General features: G+C 37.1%; 1 protein-coding gene across 1 annotated transcript in view; it reads left to right on the top strand.

The window, feature by feature from the left end:
• The window catches only part of LOC119788871 (receptor-type tyrosine-protein phosphatase N2-like), a 299,019-nt gene that overhangs the window by 15,834 nt on the left and 260,411 nt on the right, over positions 1–22,774 (top strand). Inside the window, exon 2 of the mRNA XM_038293569.1 lies at positions 9,025–9,075. Within this exon, the coding sequence (XP_038149497.1) occupies positions 9,025–9,075 (51 nt within the window). The remainder of the gene's footprint in view (positions 1–9,024; positions 9,076–22,774) is intronic.

The following is a 22,774-nucleotide window of genomic DNA, read 5'->3' as shown; positions in this document are numbered from 1 at the left end:
AGAATGTAATAACTATGAATATGCATTTGTCAGGAGGTTTAATTTCAGACTATCATTTAAAAGATGTGGACATTTGAGTAAAAAATTCAATCATATTTGAATCAATCCCCTCCAATTGTTTTTGTCTTAACCCTGTTCTTAGAGTAGGATATAAATGTAGACTGTAATTAATTCATTTTCTGTGCTTCTAAATATTCTGATGTGAGGCAGAAGACCTGCTCTATGCCAAAAAAGGCTTACATCATTCATCTTTCCAGCAGTGCAGTTTTTCTGGGTAAGCCAATTTGAATTCCTTTTTCATCCAATGTATTTTTGCTCTTTCAATTACCTTCTACAGGAATTAATCCCAAGTATTACATGACTGGCTCAGTGGGTTGGTTTTGAAAGTCAGATTCCAGTTTTACACGTTTCTGCTTTCAAAAAGCCGAATTGTGCATGAACCTTTTTTTTGCCGTATATATGTCTACAAATAAAACAGACCTTTTTTAAATGACACCAAAAGGCTTATTGTAAAAATAACTTCCATACATTCATATTTTCTGGAGATAACCCCCCCCCCCCCCCCCCCCCCCCCCCCCCCAACAAATTCATGCTCTGTTTATTGTTTGAAAACCACAGATCTCTATCTAATCATTGGATATCTGATTGGCCATTGGTAATACACAGTGCTGTGAAATATAGCCGCCATATTGTTACTCCCTAGGTAGACCAGTCGTAATGTGTACAATATGTGCGCTACAGCATCGAAACAACAATGATTTACTAATTTTCAGGGTTTAAGACTTAAGAAAATAAAGATAGATTCATCACTTTCACGCACACTTGTAGATTACTGTAATTTATGGCAAAAAATAGGCACAGCAATTGCATATTCAGTATGAAGTCTATAAATCATTTAATGTAACATGTACAACTTATACAATCCATAACAACAAAACGTGTGTGTTAATGGATCATATATATATATATATATATATATATATATATATATATATATATATATATATATGTATATATATATATATATATATATATATATATATATATATATATATATATATATATATATATATATATATATATATATATATATATATATATATACACTACCATTCAAAAGTTTGGGGTCACCCAAACAATTGTGTGTTTTTCTGAAATGCCACACTTATTCACCACCATACGTTGTGAAATGAATAGAAAATAGAGTCAAGACATTGACAAGGTTAGAAATAATGATTTGTATTTACGTCAAAACTTTGCCTTTGTCAAAGACTCCTCCATTAGTAGTAATTACAGTGTTGCAGACCTTTGGCATTCTAGCTGTTAATTTGTTGAGCTAATCTGGAGAAATTGAACCCCACGCATCAGCTCCCACAAGTTGGACTGGTTGGATGTGCACTTCTTGCGTACCATACGGTCAAGATGCTCCCACAACAGCTCAATGGGGTTCAGATCTGGTGACTGCGCTGGCCAATCCATTACGGATAGAATACCAGCTGCCTGCTTCTGCTCTAAATAGTTCTTGCACAATTTGGAGGTGTGTTTAGGGTCATTGTCCTGTTGTAGGATGAAATTGGCTCCAATCAAGCGCTGTTCACTGGGTATGGCATGGTCAAGCCTTCCTTATTCAGAATCCCTTTTACCCTGTAAAAATCTCCCACTTACCAGCACCAAAGCAACCCCAGACTATCACATTACCTTCACCATGCTTAACAGATGGCGTCAGGCATTCTACAAGCATCTTTTCATTTGTTCTGCGTCTCACAAACGTTCTTCTTTGTGATCCAAACCCTTCAAACTAGGATTCATCCATCCACAACACTTTTTTCCAGTCTTCCTCTGTCCAATGTCTGTGTTCTTTTGCCCACCTTAATCTTTTTCTTTTATTGTCCAGTCTCAGATATGGCTTTTCCTATGCCACTCTGCCCTGAAGCCCAGAATCCTGCAGCTGCTTCTTCACTGTAGATGTTGACACTGGTGTTTTGCGGGTACTATTTAATGAAGATGCCAGTTTGGGACCTGTGAGGCGTATGTTTCTCAAACTAGTGACTCTAATGTACTTATCTTCTTGCTCAGTTGTGCAACGCGGCCTCCCACTTCTTTTTCTACTCTGGTTAGAGGCTGTTTGTGCTATCCGCTGAAGGGAGTAGTACACACCGTTGTTTGAGGTCTTCAATTTCTTAGCAATTTCTCGCATCGAATGGCCTTCATTTCTAAAAACAGGAATAGACTGTCGAGTTTCAGATGAAAGTTATCTTTTTCTGGCCATTTTGAGCGTTTAATTGACCTCACAAATGTGATGCCACAGAAACTCAATCTGCTCAAAGGAAGGTCAGTTTTGTAGCTTCTGTAACAAGCTAAAGTGTTTTCAGATGTGTGAACATGATTGCACAAGGGTTTTCTAATCATCAGTTAGCCTTCTGAGCCAATGAGCAAACACATTGTATCATTAGAACACTGGAGTGATAGATGCTGGAAATGGGCCTCTATACACCTATGTAGATATTGCACCAAAAACCAAACATTTGCAGCTAGAATAGTCATTTACCACATTAGCAATGTATAGAGTGTATTTGTTTAAAGTTAAGACTAGTTTAAAGTTATCTTCATTGAAAAGTACAGTGCTTTTCCTTCAAAAATAAGGACATTTCAATGTGACCCCAAACTTTTGAATGGTAGTGTATCTATATATATAAGTCTTTCTCTCCCACAGGTGTTCTTCTTTTTTTCCTCCTTTGCTGTTCCTAGAACTGCACTTTTCTGGACCGAGATGTCTGATCTATTTCCAGAGATCTGCAGCTCCTCAAGTTTGGGGGGGTCACTGCACTGAGTGCACCAATGACCATGGGCACCAATGATGCCTTGACCTTCCAGGTTTTCTCCAGCTCTACTCTAGTTTCTCATGTTCATTTTTCCTGATGTTGCACTGACTTGGTATTGCTACAGTAGTAGCCATTCAAAATTTCCCTACTTTCCTTGGTTGGTCCTCTGGATCAATATTTGTACTAAAATATTCCTTCTGTCATGATTTATGGAGATTAGGTATTGATGAGAAGCGTCATCTCCTTTTCAGACCCTGTAATTCAGTGAAAGGGTTGAGTCAGAGTAAAAAAATATCTAAGAGGTGGTCACTTCAGTGGCTGCAAGTCAGAGGGAAGTGGGCTGCAAGTCAGCTGGCGTTTGACTGGGAAGGGCCATTTTGAATGGCTGCTACTGTATGTCAACCACAACGGCTTTCCCTCTGCTTTTTGTCCACCATCACAATGTCTGGTTGGTTTGCCATTACCACATACTTGCTACATGCTACAAGCATCGTCATGTTTATGGCAAGACTTTGTGAGAGTAGGGAGTACCAAGATGGCAGCCAGTGACTACAGGTTTTCGGCCCAATCGGATATCCAGTGAGTGAATAGAGATCAGTGGTGGAAACACAGCGGTACAATCAATACTGTTGGATGCTATAAGTAAATATTTACTGTTCGCTTAAGTTACTGTATCATGTTGCTGAAAAACAAGGGATGGCAACTTGATTTGCATGTGAGTTGCGTAGGAGGATGGACCTCCACGCTGATTAAATACATCAGCGCTCCAACTACGGATCCTCTGGTGTTAGCCGACAGAACTGAAAACCACTCCTACATAGGTGCCTGAACGTCTAACAACTGAAGGAAAGTTCCGTTTCCGTCCAGTTTAAGACCGTGTTGTTTTACTATGTTATGGGAAGCATTATTTTATAAATACTGTTCTTTTTTTTCATCTTTATTGATTCAGGTAGAACAAGCGTTTCAAATCTAAACTTCAGTTTAGAGATACATCACAGATTTTTTTATTTTTTTTTATTTCCCTGCCAACATCGTGGAAATAAAACATGTTCAGCCCAGTTTTTTTTTGTAACTTTTACCATAGAGGTTTGATTTACTTCTATCGTGCGTTTAACCTCACTGGAACGGAATTAATAATATTAAAATGTGACATTTTTAAACTTTTGCTCTCTTTCAATAGTTATATATTTACTATGTCTGTTATTTTAGCAAACTTTTTACTATACAGCAAGTATTTTTTTCCTGTTTTTGTATCTGTTTTGTACCGACTTGCAAAGTGTGGGGAAAACAAAAGAAATGATAAAACAGTTTGACTCAAACAGATTCATGAGATGTAATACAAACATGAAAAAATATATATATTTTTTCACTTGAGAATTTTTTTGTTTTCTGGAGAACTAAGGAATAACTTACTGTAGAAACACCTATTGAAGTATAACAGGTTACAGGAGACAGCAGACTGAAATAGCATCTTGTGTTATCTTGTCCATATATTAAAACATTGACCATCCAGAAACTCACTTAGACTACTTTATCATTTTTTTCTTCATCTCATTTTAAGACAAAAACTTAAGATGAGATAATCACAGAGGTGACGATTAGAACATTATTCCTGAACTCATCATTATGAGATAAGATTTTTTTTTGGGGGGGGGATACAATGCACAAAGGTAGACTGTATTTATTGTGCTTGTTTTTCTGATCTCAAGTACAAATCTTCCTCCAAAATACAGGACCTCATATAAGGTCTGAAAGGTGTCTACATGCTCTAAAAGCAAACCAATCTAAACTAGGTATTTTGTCCATGGAGCCATTAGCAGCTCGGCTAAAACCAGCAGACTTGGACAGCAGAGTTCAGTCGTCAGCAGCAGCTGCAGAGACTGAAGGGCTCTCATCATTCTCTACTTGCTGACCTCCAGCGGTTTGTGCTGTTTGGGCTCTCAGGTGTGGACATGTGCAGCTGTTTGAAAGGGAAACCCAGAGCTTCAGCTCCATTAATGCGGTGGCACTCTTTGATCTCTGAAAGGCAGAGAGGCACTCTGAGAGCAGTGAGTGTTGCTATGGTTACAGCATCCTTGTTATTTTTCTTGTCTCAGCTGGTGATCCCACATAATGCTTGTTAGTAATGGCAGCTTGTTTCACATTTGCTTATATGTGGACTAACCCTAATAGCCTTTATTTATACAAACAATTAGACTGATTTACTTCAGAAATTTTTTGTTTTTGTATTACAGATAGCTGCCTGAGACACACTGATTGCACATGATTGCAAAAGTGCCTCTTCTGCCTTTCTGTTCCAATGTCACTGGTTTTATTTCATACATATTAAGTTGCTGATCACTTTGAATTCAAAAGCAACAAAAGTTATTTTTCTCAGAAAACCCTATGGACATGAGCATTTAATAAATACACACATAAGCTATTACACATTACCTAAAGGTATTGTGGGGGATTTTTTTAAAAGACCTCTCCCCTAAAAAAAAAAAAAACATGGCGCAAGAACATATACAAGACCATTTCTCCTCGTGCACACCCTGTTTAAAATGTGATGTTCTCATAGCTCATACAAGCTTACTGTGTCCACATACAGCAGGGACTATATAGTGGACTTTAGAGCAAACTCAGTTAACTGACCGTTCCGACAGATGATCACTGCTTTTTTCTCGTTAGTGACATAACTCCTCCTCCACAGCGCGGTGCCTGAGCCGTCTTTGTTATTAACGCGACAGCGGGCCGCATAATCCTTTGCGAGGAGAGCTCTCCATGCAAAGTATTCTGGGATATATCTGCCTCTTCTGAGGCGTTTATCTTCTTCTCATACACTTTGTAGACACTTTTTCTCTCACGACCATCGGCCATTTTCAAAGAAACGCGGTGAGAAAGGTGAGCTTCAATGACTGTCTGTCATAGAACGGCATTACATAAACATATTACCAGAATGATTGACAATTAGGAGGACCACTCATTTTAGATTATGCACCCGGAAATAAAAGATCATCTTCTATACATTTAAATTGTTCACAAAAGATACTAGGTTTTGTTGAACAGATTTTAATTTTAACCAGCTTTGAACCATTTATGTAAACACTTTTTGGCAGAAGAGATTTATTTACGATTCAAGCAATGTTTGTTGAAAGAATTAAAATTTGATTTCTTTTGAATAGGATTGCTTCAAGAGGGCACATCTTGCCCTCAGTTTTGTCTGTATGTCTGTCTACACACAGGGATAAAATTGTTGTTTTAAATTTGTAATGTTGGTATATTATGAAAGAAAAACCCACAATGGTCACAGAAATTCCTTTAATCTGCAAAAGTAAATGAATAACACTTTAAAAGATCAAAAAAGAACTAATGACACTGTCACGGTCTTCCTTTCTGTCTTACTTTGATCCGTGTGTTTTATTGGTTTATTTCCTACTTTGTGTTTCTAGATTTATTTTTATTTATTTTCAGGTTTTTCTGTTGTTGTCCTCTATTGCCCTCTTGTGTGTGTTCCTTTCCCCTTGGCTCCCTCGTTGTCTCCACTCACACCTGCTCCTTATGAGCTCGTTAGCCCTGCCTTTGTCTCAGTCAGCTACATATACTCTCCCTCTGCTGTCACTCCTGGTTGGTTTCTTTGCTGTTGTTGCTGCTGCTTCCGTTGTTACTGGTTTCTCAATGCTGTTTTCTCCCTACCTCATCTCTAGCTGGCTTCTCGTGTTCGGTTTCCCCTGATGTCTCCATGGTTCTGGTTTGCTTTGCATTTTAAGTTGGATTTTTAGATTCATGCCTTTGTTAACTGTTTTCATCAACTGCAAGAAATCTCCTCAGCCTCTCTGCCTCTGCATTTGGGTCCTCAAACCACAACCAAACCCTGACAGTAACAGCTTTGATAAAAACAATTAAATAATGCGACCAAAGGGATATGGTAAATTAAGGTATTTAACTAATTGGCATCATGGGTGGCTTATACATAGGGCTACCAGTTATCTTTGTGCTGTTTGTTGACATGGTGTGTATAACACTAAACATGGACCAGAGGAAGTGAGACAAATCATCATCTGATGATTTGATGTTAATCAAATCAATGGACAATGATTTAATTGTTGTCTTTGCTTCCATAGTTAGCCCATATGAATAGCATATAGCATAGTTAGCCTTTATGAATAGCAGCCACACAGTTGTAGCTTCAGATGATTTAGTGACACCCTCTTAGAAAATGAATAAGAGGAATCACAAATAACATTCTCTGTTTGATTTAATCAAATAATAGGTCTCAAGATGTTATAACAGTCCAACTTTTTTCCCCTGTATTTAGCTCCATCCATATTATCAGTTCTCACTACCTAACCCCCTGCTTCAGAAAAGTATCCCCACATTATGATGCTACCCCCACCATGTTTCATGGTGGGTATAATGTCTTTGAGCTATGTATTCCAAAAGGTTTATTTTTATTTTTTTCACCAACAGACCATCTTCTTCAACATGCCTACTGTTTCCCATGTACAGAAGTAGCCATTCCCCACTTTCCTTGATGGGCCCTTGGCTGCTCCTTTACAATTCCTTTTTAAACATCAAATTTTGTACTAAAATATTCTTTCTTTCATGATTTGTGGCATTAAGATCTAAAGAGAAGCATCATCACCTGGTCAGACCCTGTTATTCAGTGAAGGGGTGGAGTCAGAGTAAAAAATACCGTATGTACACCAAGGAGAAGGCCAGTGGCTGGAAGTTGGAGGGGGTTTGCCTCAGAGTCGCAGGGGAGTCATTCGGCTACTGTAGGGGACACATCAGTCCAATTTAAGACTGTAGGTTTTTTTTTTATGATGGTCAACAATGGTTTTCTTTTGTGTGTGTATATGTGTGTGTGTGTGGTGTGTATATATATATATATTATATGTATATATATGTATATATATATATATGTATATATATATATATATATATGTGTATATATATATATATATGTGTATATATATATATATATATGTGTGTATATATATATATATATATATATGTATATCTCTATATTATAGAAATAATATACTATACATATATTATATGTATAGTATATATATTATATGTATATATATTATATGTATATATATATATATTATATGTATATATATATATGTATATATATATGTATATATATTATATGTATATATATATGTATATATATTATATGTATATATATATGTATATTATATGTATATATATATATTATATGTATATATATATATTATATGTATATATATATATTATATGTGTATGTATATATATATATTATATGTGTATGTATATATATATATATTATATGTGTATGTATATATATATATATTATATGTGTATATATATATATATATATATTATATGTATATATATATATATATATATTATATGTGTATATATATATATATATATATATATTATATATATATATATATTTGCCAAACCCGTCTTATAAGAACAGCAACATTGTCATGCTTAACTCCAACTATGTATATTGATATTCTTTCCAATTACTGCATATTCATATAAAAAACCTACTGCAAATCCTTTTACTAGAAAAACAGTCAGCATTGTGTGTGTCAGAGATATTCCAGAAATAACTACAGATTCAGAGGGATTTCTGTTTGTTTGATAGGAGCAGATTAAACCTCAGTAATTGTGTTCTGCGTTCTGCCAACTCTCCTGTAAACGGACTGGGATGAAATATGGCCGACTCTCCTCCTCTCCCCAGAGAGCTCTGAAGGAGTTGGCTTGATGTATCATCCTGTTCTTGCTCACCCCAGAGTTAATTTAGGATAACTGCAAGCATTTACTGCTCACAGCTGACAAATGTAGCAATAAAGAGCTGCAGCAGAAAACAGAGCTGATGTCTTGGTAAGTCATTAGCTCTCATATTGCTGTCTGAAAATAAAGAAAATAAAAAATAAAAGAACCTAAAATTGGGTTAGAAACTTTAGATAAGGGATTCCTTTATAGAAGAACTGACGAGTTGGTTTAGTTGACTAGCTGTGCCTGAAAGCAACTCGCTTTTTTATTAGACCTATATGTCTAAATGTGGCAAGTACTTTTTTTTCTTTCGCATCATCATTTACAGATTTTCTTCATGCTGCCACCAACAATATGTGATGCTGCATCGATCACATTTTGCAGCTTTGGGAAAAATCTACTTCTGACAGATGAACTTGTTTGTATTCTGATTCTCTGCTCACAGGTTGCCTGTTTGAGAATGAGCTGTGTTCACCCTACGAGATCTGTGTGAACGGTAAGATATCTAATCTTAACATTAATTCATATGCACTGTTGTTAATATTCTCTGATGTTTGTACTTTCTTTTATTCAAATGCAAATTTATCTCTTCAAGATTTGTGTTGATGTTTTCCTAATTTTATTCCACTGTATAAAATACTTGAATAATAATTTAACAATTCTGGATATTAAACAAATCATATTAGGCCAAGTGATTCTAGAGAAATATCCCTCAAAGGAGAGGAGCCTGTGGGTTTATCTAACATTTTCTAATGTATTTTTTTCTTATCATATTTAGAAACAGTTTTAAAAAGAGCTTGGAATACAGGCATGTTTATCAGCTCTTGCAAATTTTTGGCCATTATTTTGTATTGAGGAGTGTTCTTGTTAAAGTGCCAAACTCAATTTTTTTTCTCTACTCTATTGGTGACAATAGTTTTGTTTTGCAGTTGTAGGTTGTCATTTACCCGGGACAGAACAATTTCACTTATGCAATTCATCTATTTTTTCCAGACATTTTTCATAAAAATTTCATTTCCCTGGAGTAATGAGTGATGACACTCCTACCAAGAATAAAACTGTGAACAAATCAAAACAAAAATGTCAAAAACATTTTTTATAGGAAGCCTTTTTGTTGTGTTTCAAAATCGGCCAGGGTGATAAACCGAATACATACAGTTCCAGACATTCACTATGATAACCGGCAACAGTTTTCCCATGTCGGTAAAATAAATGAAATTAATTTTGTTGTTTAGCCTGTGTGTGCAGGTGGCTGGTATATCCTTCCCCTTTAAGACCCTGCAGCAGGTTTATAATCACGTGACTCCACCCATTCGGTCAGAAGCGTAAACAAAGAGAACAGTGGATGAACCCAGTGAAGAAGCGTCTTAAGGCCAGATTTCACTAGCCTCGTGAGACCATCCTGATCTCGCAAGCTTTCAAGATTTCACTCGCTAATCAGTCTGGTTACTCTCCGTTAAAGAAAATTTGGAGCCGTTCACCAAACGAACGTCCAATCAGCGTTGGCTTTGAGGCGGGTTGAGGTGTGACGCAACGAAAAGCGCGACAGTTTTGTCTAAAGAACACGGCGGCTTCAGCCGATGAAACTAGCGTTAGCGTGGCTATCGAGCAAGTTTTATCGGAATTACAGAGTATTTCTTCACTGAAAGAAGAGCAAAACACTGCTCTGGAGGCTTGAGTTTGATCTATCAATGGGTTCCTCTTCGTCGTCGCTCTGTTATGTCATATGCTTCGTTGATCTGATTGGTTTATTTGGCCCGTCTATCACCACCATAGGCCAATCAGCTAACCAGTATTTTCGCCCCTTCCCAAAATTACTTCTCCGGAAGGTTTCCAGATGGATATGCGGAGCAAATCCATCTGGCGGAGTCAGGTTAAGATTTCACTTCTGCAACCACATCAGATTTCGCTTGCGTCTGGTCGCGAACTAGTTTTGCTTGTATGCTTCTGCACCGTCGGTCTGGAATTTCTAGGGACGCACAGCAGTTTCCCACCAAAGCACAATGGGGAGCCTATTCGAAAACTCGTGAGAACTTTGGCAGATGGTCACGAGAACTTCGGCGGCACCGGCGGGAGTGTTTATCTTCCAAAACAACAGTGGCGCATCTGCAAGATATCACGGTCACAGAGATTGATCTAAAGTTGCTAGACATCGAAGAGGATATATAATTTGTCTGAGGCATTGTACATGTGGTTTTACTTCCGAACCTCCTCGATTTTAACCTTTCGTCATAGTTGTCCATTGTTCCTTGGTCAATTAGTGAATTCTGACAGTTTCATAGAGTAACAAAGTTAGCATTAATCCTTCCTCCTGAAAAACGAGAAGACAGTAGATGCAAAATTTCCTCTAACAGAAAAAAAAAACCTTTAAGAAAATTAGTCTCCGTGTCAGCGGTCATCTGCCTCGATTAAAAAGGACTTTCAAAAGGAAAAGAAAAACACAACAAACAGAAAAAGGCACAGAATGGCTGAACGGGATTACTTTCTACTGTAAACTTCATTAGCTTTATATAGAAGTGAAACAAAGAAACGCATATACAGTAAGCTATTAGGCAGCTGTAGAATCTGTGGAATAAAATAAGGATTTAGTCTCCAACTAAATCCTGGAGAGAGACAGTGTTGAACACAAAAAGAAGGCCAAATGTATTATTTTGTAAAAGTAGAGGAAGAAATAATTGGCAGAAACATCTCAGCTGATGCTCATGTCACAGACAATCACAACAGGCCGGATGTACTGTAGCTAATATGAAGAATGAAAAAAAAACAAAGAGAGAACATGATGATAAATTGAAATTATGTGAAATTGGAGAATGGTAGAGAATGTTGTAGAGTTAGTGAAAGTGGTCATTATGTCCTCCAGCAGCATAAGCCAATAACTAAATAGCTCATAGTCATTTTAACTACCATCTAATGGGAGTGTGCGTCATCCACAGCTTATTGCCAGTTGCAACTCTGTGCTGTAGGAACTGTTCATTAGCAGAGGTTGGTTCTAATATTAAGAATATAGAAAGTGAATACAGGGCTAATATCACTGATATTTAATCATTGTTTGAATCAATATTTTATTAGATGATAGTGTTTTTAATAAACCTTAGGACAAAGTTTTCAGGCATGTTGATTTGGTGAGAAACTACACTGGTCATGAACTTTGTGAGGGAATCCAGTTATTTGCTGGATGTACAGAAAAGGCCCGTATCCAACAGGCTGTTGTAGCCAAAAGCTGCATGTTTTAGCTGATTCTGCTCATACATATAGCATATAGCGTACATTCACTTTCCAGAAAGTCATTGTTTTGCTGCTAGGCATTCATTGAATAGATGTTCATAGTGGGGGTAGGGAAATGCACTAAAAGTAGGTACAAAAGCACAAATTGGACAACACTTCTTACATCCATGTAAACTCCTTTCTGCAGCCGGAATGATAGCTGTAATAGGAGTGACCAGGTAGGGTGAACAGTCAGATTACAAGAGTAGCTGCTGACAGCCGCCCTTGTTGCAAAACCCCTGGATCACCCCCTTTTTTATCTAGACTTTAAGTTTAAAAACTTTGTTTCCTTCTAGTTCCAATGACATCTCCTTACATTGAAATAAATAAGTTACTGTTAAAGTTTCAGACCATTAATTCACCTGATCGCCCTTTGAACATCAGCTGCATCCAGGTGAGAAATCGCTTACTAAACTTAGGAGTTTACCATATTCCAGCCTTAATCAGACTCTAAAGGGTTTTAGATAGAAATGAATTGCTAGAAACATTTGGCCTCATACAAAACTCACCCCAAACACCAGACGTCATTTAGACGTTGGTTTTAAGGCTGATTTAGTCTGGAAATAATTGTTGAAAATTAGCCTGTGTTTCGTTGGTCTGATTTTGTCCCTCTTTAATCCAATTATAGACATTAAAAAGACATTGCAAACAATCTTTTTAACGATCTAAAATAACGGCTTGTCACCTTCCACTTTTCAGCCAAATGTAGACATCATCATTTCACTGTCTTTTCAACCAATATTTGCTCGGTGGGAAGGATTACTCAGTATTTTAAGTCATGTTAACTATGTTCAAGGATTTTAGGCCATACAACTTCTCTGTATGAGCTATTAAGTGCAAATGTGTATTTAATTACATGTAAAGCTTAACCTTAAATTATATGTTTTATAACTGGGTCCTGTGAAATGATTCCAGCTGTTTTATGGAACTTAATTCAGTAATATAATCATTCAAGTTGTTCAGTAGTTATGCTAAAGGACTGTTTAAAGGATTTTGTAAAAAAATTGCTACAAAACTTTACAGTTTGTTTTTTGTGATTAAATAGAGTTTTTGTAATAATCCAAGCCATTTATCAGTCTGGCCCTTGTGAAAGAGGATAAAAAGCTTCTGTCTGCTGAGTCATGCAAGGTGAGGCTGCAGTGATTGCTGGTAAAACCACTGTGGCTGGTTACTGTCCTAATCAGCCATGTGGGTCTGACCTGCTTTAGTTGCTGCGTTCCATTGCTGCTCATCCGCAGTGCCATTTTCTGGACCCATCAGGTTGGCTAATAGCTCAGCTAATGGACAAATGCAAGGACCAATATCCATAAATTTAAAGTGACATACTAGTCCAACTATTGGGGTCAAATCTTTCGAGCTTTCTTTTCAGTGTGGTGTACATTTTTTTTTTTTGATCAGATGCATCTGAAGATTACATCTCTGATATCCTAAAGAACAAATAAAGTACTTTCCCCCCCACATTTTACGTAGCAGAGTTGTCAGTGCCTGATATATTTATAAGAGCAAGGAGCTGTTGTTACCTCTATTCTATGATTTTAATCCCACAGATTATACTACAGGAGTAGAGTTTATCTGTTTAGCTTTTTCTCTAAACGCTTAATATTAAAAAGGATATTTGCTGCATAAATTTTTACTGAATTTGATTTGTTCAATTCCAAATTTTTGGTGTTTAAACTGGATACGTTTGTCGTCAAAAAGAGGCGTGTGATGCACTTTGACACTGTATAAATAAACATTAAAGTGGAGATTCCGACTCTGTTAACACTTAGAAAACACACATGAACTGTTCAGCTGGCCTTTTAAACTGTCCTTAACATTTTCTGCAGAAATGTTTGCAATGTAGACATGGAGAATCTGCTGTGTGCACAATATATCTTTCCTGGTTTTATTTTGGAAAAATACGGGGTTTTGGTTTGAAGAAAACCTTTTACTTGCTAGTATGCAGTTGTATGCAGTTTTATCAGCTACAACTAATTTCTTGAGTGACTGGTAGCTGGTTGGTTACTGCAGAAAATGTTTTGGCAGTAAAGCTTGACAGTTATGAAGCAGTAAGAACAGTAGATGTTTGGTTTATTCATAAACCTTCTGTAAAATATTTGTTTGAAGCGATGATTCAGGCAACGAGATGAAATATGAAGAGCGTATAACAAAAAGCCGTGCTTGTATTTTGGCCCCATTAGGCTGCATGCAGAGGCTAAAGGAGCAAACATTGCTGCTCATGATGCAAAAATATCAGCCTTATATCAGAACACTTTCATTGAATTTATATGATCTAATAATATGGATTGACTTAATTATAAACTGGGATTTCATTTCCATGTGAAGTGACTGACTTGAGCTCTGGGCAACCCAGAGTTTGTCCTTGATTGGACTGGATCAGAATTATTCATATTTTTTGTGTGTGGCAATTTTGTGGAATTGTGAGACATTTTATGAGTAAAAAGAGCTGTACCAGTTGGTCGTATCTTTCGTTTTATTTACAAAAATCTATCGTATTTATGCGTCTGCCATTAATCCAGCCCTTACAGGCTATCTGTTATCTTTAACGTGCTTGTTTTGTGTTGAATGCCACCGCCACGGTGGAAATGTCAAGTCATTGATCAAACAGCAGTTACTAACCCTGTCCCTTTTTGTATCTACTCATGTTGCCTTACTGCATGGAAAATACCCAAAAGTCAGAGGGGTCAACTGCTTGCCGTAAGCACTGGCTACTAATTTCTGGACCATGTATTTACTGAACTATAACATTAATCTTAAAATGTCAGGTTCCCTTTCTGGATCTTAGAGGCAGAGGTCATCGCAGACATGCGATTAAGCTTCTGACTTGATCCACCTGTTACAGTAATAGCCCTGTCAGGCAACTTCAGTTTTATTTCTTGAATAACAGAAATTGACATTTTTTGAGACAATGCATGTATTGAAAACCTGTGTTTTAAGATATTTAGAGGGAGGCCTTATGGTAGCTTACAACACAAAATGGACACAAAGCCTGTCATTCATCATTATATCATTGTACAGCTTGAAAATAACAGAGTTGTTCTGTTTTTTTTTTAACTCTAAGAAAAAAAGAATACGTTATGAAATAATGAAAAGTGGGGTTTGCATTCGTATCCAATCCAACTTTAGTCAGATACCATGAAATAATAATTGGATGTTCACAACCTAAAACCAAAAAATCTAGCACAGGTAGTTTTGGTGATTAAATTAGATAATAATCTTATAAAAATAGTCTTGGATTTTTTGTGGGGGACTTGGGATTTAATAAAAAAATAAAAAAAAAACTTTGTCAGGCAGCAGAAACGATTGAACTTTTCTTTTTTAGTTGCACATCCTGTCAGTATTCATGCAGAACTAAGAAGACCTGCTGGCAGGAATAAAAAAAAAAAAAAAAAAAAAAAAAAAAACACACTTTGCAGACTTGTATCTGGATAAAATGTTTACTTTGTTATACTAATTATTTGTATTAATAACTTAAAATGTTCTTTCACATCTATTTGATTCTCTATCTTTTTTAAGGTTTTAAAAATGCTAAAATCTTTGACATGGGGGTGGCGTACCATCCCCAGAATTCATATCACCAGAAGAGCTGTTTTTTTAGATTAAAGAAAGAATGGCCAGTTTTATAAAGGGACATTGGCTGAGGCCGGCTGCTTTGCCTTGATGAAGATGCGCTCAGTATCACAGGCGTTTTATATAGAATTGGGCTGTCAGGGCAGTGTTGGCCTAGTGGGTTAGAGTAGTGCCCTTGTGCTCTGAGAAGGTTGCAAGTACCTGGTTTGATCCCCACAGCCTGCATTCTGGGTTCCTGAGCAAGACCCTTAACCCCACACTGCTCCCCTGTTGCCGCACAATGGCAGCCCACTGCTCCCCAAAGACGTGTTAAATGCAGAGATAAATTTGTCCAATGTTAGATCAATAAAGTAATATTGTCTGATATGAAAGGATGAGTTCAGGTAGTGTAATGCACATAATACATACGGTAGACAGTATGTTTGGCCATAACTATAACTGTTACCTGAATGTTTGGATTTTCTGTTTACAAATTCCCCTCAGGTTTACAAAATTTTTTATTTTTTTTGTGTCTGCATTCCAGCATATCAAAACCATTATGGAATACAGTTTAAAAAAAGGAAAAAGGTAGTCCACCTGTTATAAAGTTTTTATGTGATGTGTAATCTATTTAATGTTACGTGCAATATTGTAGAATCCCCCCCGATGTACAGTAGTTCTCCTTTGGCCCTGAAGCTGTGATGATACATCTTTGCAGTGGTGTCAAAAGTACCCACATTTGTTACTTAAGTAGAAGTATTGATACTGCAGTTTAAAAACACTCTGATAAAAGTTGAAGTATCAACTTGACCTCTTTACTCAAGTAAAAGTGAAAATGTATGTGCTCCAAAAACTACTTAAAGTATAAAAGTATAAAGTAACCTTTAAAAAAAAAAAAAAACAGCCAGATGCCGCTATATGAATATTAAAGATACGTTTTTCGACTATTTCTAAAAATTCTCTGAGATAGGGCCAAGGATGAGGGAGGTCTTGTTGGTCTCCGTCTCCCGATACGCTCTCGCATGTGCCCGACCTTTCAGACATTTCAACATCTTTTTCTGAATGCCACATTGTAGCATGGCATAGACAATTCACGTTAGCAGTTTGAAGAACACCTGCTTGCTTCTGATGATTTCCTTTAGCTCTCCAATGAGTGTTTGCGTTATCTCAGAGGAGTTGACACTTATATATCTGTATTCCTATACATCCATCAGTAGTTAAAGGTCAAGGGTCAGCAAATGCAAATTCTACCTGTAAAACAATAACAGCGTAATTGTCGCTGTCTGATCTGAAGCCTCATTTGGAGCTTCTAAACTGGCTTTTGAAAAACTTTGATAATTTGCTGCTAATATTACAGATTTTTTTAGAATAAAAAACTAGCAGATGTGCACAATCAAACAAAAATTAGAATTACAATTAAAGGGCAATCAGTATTATAAAAAAAGCCCACACTGTTTCTGAATAGATACATTATTGTATTAGTTAAGTTCTGTTCCGTTTATGTTTCTTTCCTTGAAAATATGAAATGTCCCATGCTCCTGAATGCACCATAGCTATCTGACGCTTGTGAGTGCATCACACTGGTCTGTGAACGCTGTGCTGTGTTGATGCGCGTTTGATTTTCCACTTCAGACAAAGCTTTGCAGTTTCCAAACTCACGTCGGCATCACTGTTTATTGTTTTGTGTGAAAAACAATAGACTAGAAAAAATAAATCAGCCGTACCTCGGTCAAAATCTTTGGATTAAATGTTGTTCCTAACACCCATATATTTTTTAAATGAATCTTCCATATAATCACAAATGTTTTCCCCACGAGAGGAATATTTAAACGTTTTTATATCATTAATATAACAACAAGTAGCTCCATTGGTCATAGTTTAATCCGTTTCCCTCGTTGGTATGTGGTTGTACAGAGCGAGGCGCGCTCCCGCTACTGGGTATGCATATTCAGCAGGGATGCACTTTTCCGCATAACACCGGACCGTGGTCCGCTAATCCGTGACCTCTGCATTAAACCGAAGCCAAAAGTAAAGAGTAACGGTTGTTTTAATAATGTAAGGAATAGAAAGTACAGATACTCGTGAGAAAATGTAATGAGTAGAAGTAAGAAGAAAAATTTGTAATGGAGTAAAATATAGATACCTAAAAAGTGTACTTAAGTACAGTAACGAAGTATTTGTACTTAAGTACAGTAACGAAGTATTTGTACTTCGTTACTTGACACCTCTGCATCTTTGTAAGGCAAGATCCACCCTTCTAATTGTGCATTGAATAGTGGCCTTGCCAAGATGTATACAGGAACAAACCACAAGCAGAAACCCAGAGGCCATTATACAGACCATTTATGTAATGTGATGCTGGATTTTGGGACCCAGCAGTCTGTGCAGGTAGTAGATGTCATCCCCAGAAAGGTACTAATATTCATACAGGTAAATATCAGGATATTTTTTAAAGATGGGAATGCTGTGACACATTTGTTTGGAGCTATTTTATGGCTTGATATATATGGCCAACACTTTTTCAAGAGTTTTCTAATTTAGGCCTTTCTGTCTTTCATAGACTTGCAAAAAAACAAAAAATGGTAACAATGACCATAATGTAAAGTTAATAGTGCTACAGGCTACACTAATCCATGTTTAAATATTAGTTCTTGATAATGCCAATGTGTAGTAGTGGTATTTTAACAAAGGGTACCTATAAAGTACCGAAAAATATACTCAACTAAGAGTTATCCTACTAAGTTGTACTTTTAATAAAGTAATTGTAAAAAGTATTCATCCAAGAAATTACTCAAGAAAGAGTATTTGGCAAAAAAAAAAGGCTACCTAAGTTCTTAGTAACTGATCTACTTCCTACCCACGGTCATAAAATCTGATTTAATTTTCAAAATTATGTCAAATTACAAGATATATAAAGTTATACACAAAGGGCCGGATTTATCAAGATCCAATTTTGCTTGCAGTAATTTGCGCTCGCAAACTGGAATTTTGCGCGAGGGGCTGAACCATGGTTTGCGGGTGATTTAACAAGAGTGATTGCGTAACTGGTGGCAGGTGCAAAACTGTTGGAGACGCCCTATTTAAATGATGGTATATATATATATATATATATAAAAAACGTTGGCAACCTTTATTCCCTAAGGTGGTATGTGGCTGAATTTCTACTTCACTGCAGTAAAAACAGAAAAAAAAAAAACAGGTGTTTTGTATTGGCCTGTAGAAAAATGCACATACCACATGGCTCACAAGAAGTGACTGTGGATGAGATTACTGTGCGTACACATCCCCGCAGCATTGGCATGTTGCTCCACAGGCGCAGGGGGAGAACCCCGACCCCGTCGGACAGCACTTCTGAAAAACGAGATTGGGAGATCCCAGCTCTCGCTGCAACCGTACGCTGGAATGACCCAGATGCAAAAAAGTGCAATGTTGCATGGAGTTTTGTGATAGCTGGTATTGCGTGGATCCTCCTTGTGGCTGGCTCCAAATCCATTCGGAGTTCCCCCAATAGCTCCAAAATGGCACTGCTGGATAAACAATATGTTTTGATGATCGTTTCCTCCTTCATTGCAAAAATATTCACACGGAGTGAAAAAATTCGTTCTCTGCATCTCCTTGCTTCATTTCGATGTCTCCTTCTTGCGACAATAACCGCTGCCATGTGTGCGCAATTACGCATACAGACCATTTGCACCTTCTTTTGAAACGTGTTAAATATAGAGTCAGATACCGTTAGCAAAATTGCTTTCAGGTTTGATAAATCACTTTGCGAGTGCTAAATTAATATATTTACATGTTCTCCTCCCACAAGACGCACTTTTGCGTGTAAACGCCCCATATTGCATATTCATTGCAGAAAAAGTACTAAATGGCGCTATTTAGCACGTTTTAAAGACCAAATCTTTTTAGCACGCTGTTGATAGATTAGTTTGTACATTTTTTAGCGTGCGCAGTGAAATAGCTCACGTTTTTATACACGCAAACCTTTGATAGATCCAGCCCAAATTATATTATTTCAAATGAAACAACACTTACAGTATGCTTTGTATTGTTACAGTTTTGCTATCTATTTTCACTTAACTTCCAAATGACAGCAGGACCAGTGGCGCCTCCAGAAATATTTCATAGGGGGGGCCAGATGGGGGCCACTAAAAGTCACTGAAACCAAAAGCCTTAATTTCAGGGTTTGAATCTACTGTTGTGGTAAACCTGCCTGTAGAAACAATAAAGACTTAAGTAAACACCTACTCATATCTTGGTTTATTGTGTGATTTTTAATGTTACGTCGCTGGCTGTGCATAATGGGATAAAATGCTAAACTGATGCCACCACAATTTACACTGGCGGGTAGGGTGGCCCTGGTGGCGCCACTGAGCAGGACCAACAGAGGATATAAAAAAGCTTGAGTAGAACAAAAAAAAAACTGTAAGAGAAGCGATACTTTATCATACATGTAAGAGTAGAAAGTGTGGTACAGTACCCTTCCTTTTAATGGTTAGTCAAGTAATTGTAACTGAATAAATGTAACTAGCTATTATTATCCATCACTCTATTTTAATGTAGAGTAATACAAATAAAAATAAAAAAGTTAAAAATAACAGTTGGCAGAATCACTGAAAAAACTAATTTCTGTGTCATTGAACAGATAAGGCAGCAGAATAACAAAGCATGGCTTATAGCCTTCCTGAAGCGACTAGCTGCACAGAATAAATCATCATAGTAACGTATGTGTTACTGGTTTTGTGAAATTAATTCAAGGCTTACAGCAATTCAGCCAGAATATCGTCCACGTTTACCTCTCCATCTTAGGCTCTATTTTAATTCATAGAAATTTAAAGTGAAAGTTTTTCAGCAGTCAAGGTGATGAGTGCTGTCTAAATAGTGCTAGCAGCGAGGAAGGAGGTAGGAAAATAAATCAGGATTCTTTCTGCCACGGTTAATTTAGCCTAGGGACCCCCAGACATTCAGTAGAGCTATACAGATTCCCACAATCCTTTGCGTGACAGGATGTATATCCAATCTGGAGTAATAAAAATAAAGTTAAATAAAAAAAAACTCCTTCACCTGCATGCTCTGTGTGACACATGCAAATGTGCAAACCTTCATATATTTGGGGTTTTATTTAAGAGAGATTCAGCCATTCCAAATTGTGTTTTTGTTTTTTTAAATAGCTGTAGTATCCATTTGACTACTGTCATCCATGTGTGATGACCACCATGAAGCTGAGAGCTGTTCAGGTTTAGCACAGCAGTCTGTAGTCCCTCTCCTTTCCAATATACTGTCCTTAATATGGACCCCAAAAAAAGGTGAAGGAAGGGAGAATAGCTACAGGTTCATCAGGGGGTTAATTTGAGAAACAGCCATCAGTACCTCCCTTCAGTGCCTCAGCATTCTGCTTTCTTTAATCAGTACATTAACCACCATCATGCTCTCCAGTAATTTTACCTCCCAGTACAACTAGTTCTACCTGCTTTACTAGTCCTAACTGCCCTCCTAGGATGCAACCACCCCACTCTATATACAACGCCACCCCTTACCCCATAAACAATGAAAATAAAATGCATAATAAATTGTGGGGATATCCTCACTTCTTGTCCTTGCAGCAGGGGTGAAGTGAGACTGAATCATCTGAATAAAAGATCATTGGACTGTGACCTCTTTTGTTGCTGGACTAAAGTTGCTTATTGCTGATTTGGGCTTTAAAACTTAACAGAGGCGAAAAGCCTGAATGGGTTAAATTAAGTGGAATTTTTCATGTCCCTTATGAGAGATTGTAGCCCAGTGTGGTGCTGGAAGTGTCTTCCTGTTTTCCCTCTCCAGTTCTGTGATAGGCTGTGTCATCCTCCATGTGTTTACCAGGTCCTCTGGCTGTACTTTCAGAACTCTGAAGCCGGTCCAGATCAGCTTTGCTCTGATTGGATACACAGATTCCTCCATAGAAATGAGTTTACAGTCTGACTTTAACACTCTCTAGATAACTTCTAGAGGGAGTGCTGATTTCCGAAACTTTAGGGCTGAGTTGCTAAATAAGCTGTTTTTTTTCTGCTTTTGAACGATATATAATTTTTTTTCTTTAATTTCTTAGAGAATGCAAAAAGATGAACATAGATTTACTCTGATAAATGGGATTATTTAGGTTGTTTATGTTGACTGGAAGATTATCAGTGCCCTGTTTTGGGACACTTGACTGATGTTGAAGTCTGTGCAGCTGTGTTCTGTAGGGATTTATTGTTTGGCTTTGGTTTACATATCCTTATTATTATATTGAACTCTATTTTTTTTAATCATTTCTCCTTAATTATATGCTGACTTTGCTTGTGTGCCTTGTCTCTCTATCAAATTCTCTTTCTCTGTCTCAAAGAAACCTTTTTCAGACCAAGCATCACTGTGCAATGTTCTAAATATATTTAGGAGCAGCTCAAAAGCCCACAAACCGAAAACGAGGCAGCTTGAAGCAAAATGCATTCATGTTTAGAACAATCCATCTCTGTTCTCTTATAAAGATTTCTTCTTCCATACATGCATACAGTAGTATTGTGCAAAAGAAATACTTCATACTGGTCCCTTTTTCAAACTTCTTTTACTTTCACCCTCAAACAATATAGACATTATTTGACACATCAGTCATAGCTGACATTTTCTTTTCCTTCTAGGTTTAGAGTTCAGTTTTTTTTTTTTCCAGCCTGTGTTTACTTGCTTTGTGAACACAGGTGGGATGGTTCTGCAGCTCTCTGGATCGCTGTTGGCAAAGACCAACCTGTTCGTGTCTTGGGTTGTAGCCAAATATTACCTTCAGGTTCTTTAATCAAAAAACTGATATGTTGTTTGCCTCTTTATGTGAGGCAATTTGGATTGGAATAGATGATACCTTTAAACCTTTCTATAAAATAACAGTAGATTTCATTTTCAGATATTTGTTCAGCAAAACAGTAAAAGTGGCTTTGAGACAAACACTTTGTGCTACTGCATGTAGTTCATCTGCACAATAAACTAAAAAGATGTGAAGTGTCATCACCAAAACTGAGTCTGACCTGATTATAAAGGGATAGAAATGTGATAAATATTTAAGCAAATGAAGGGTGACTGGGCTGTAAAAGCCCCAATCCACACTGGATGTTGTTTCGAAAACAAAAGCGGCTTTGATTCTCCTCACTTCATCTGCACAGCCTCGATTAGCTGAGAGGGTCAACGAGTCCTGCAGTGGGAGTTGCCATGCCAACAAATGGAGGGGAGAGAGGCTTTACTGGCTCATCATCCACCTGTGACCTGTTGCATGTTTTCTCTAAAACATGAGCTGCATCAGTTCCTAATGCTCCATTTCTGTGTGTAAACAAATGATCATGCTGTACAGGCATCTAAAACTTTTACTATTCACTGGGCTA

This window comes from Cyprinodon tularosa, unplaced genomic scaffold (assembly GCF_016077235.1).
Source record: "Cyprinodon tularosa strain WSP-4 unplaced genomic scaffold, ASM1607723v1 ctg329, whole genome shotgun sequence".
Lineage (NCBI taxonomy): Eukaryota > Metazoa > Chordata > Actinopteri > Cyprinodontiformes > Cyprinodontidae > Cyprinodon > Cyprinodon tularosa.
Note: the sequence above shows the minus strand (reverse complement) of the source record. Positions and strands in the feature narration are given on the sequence as shown.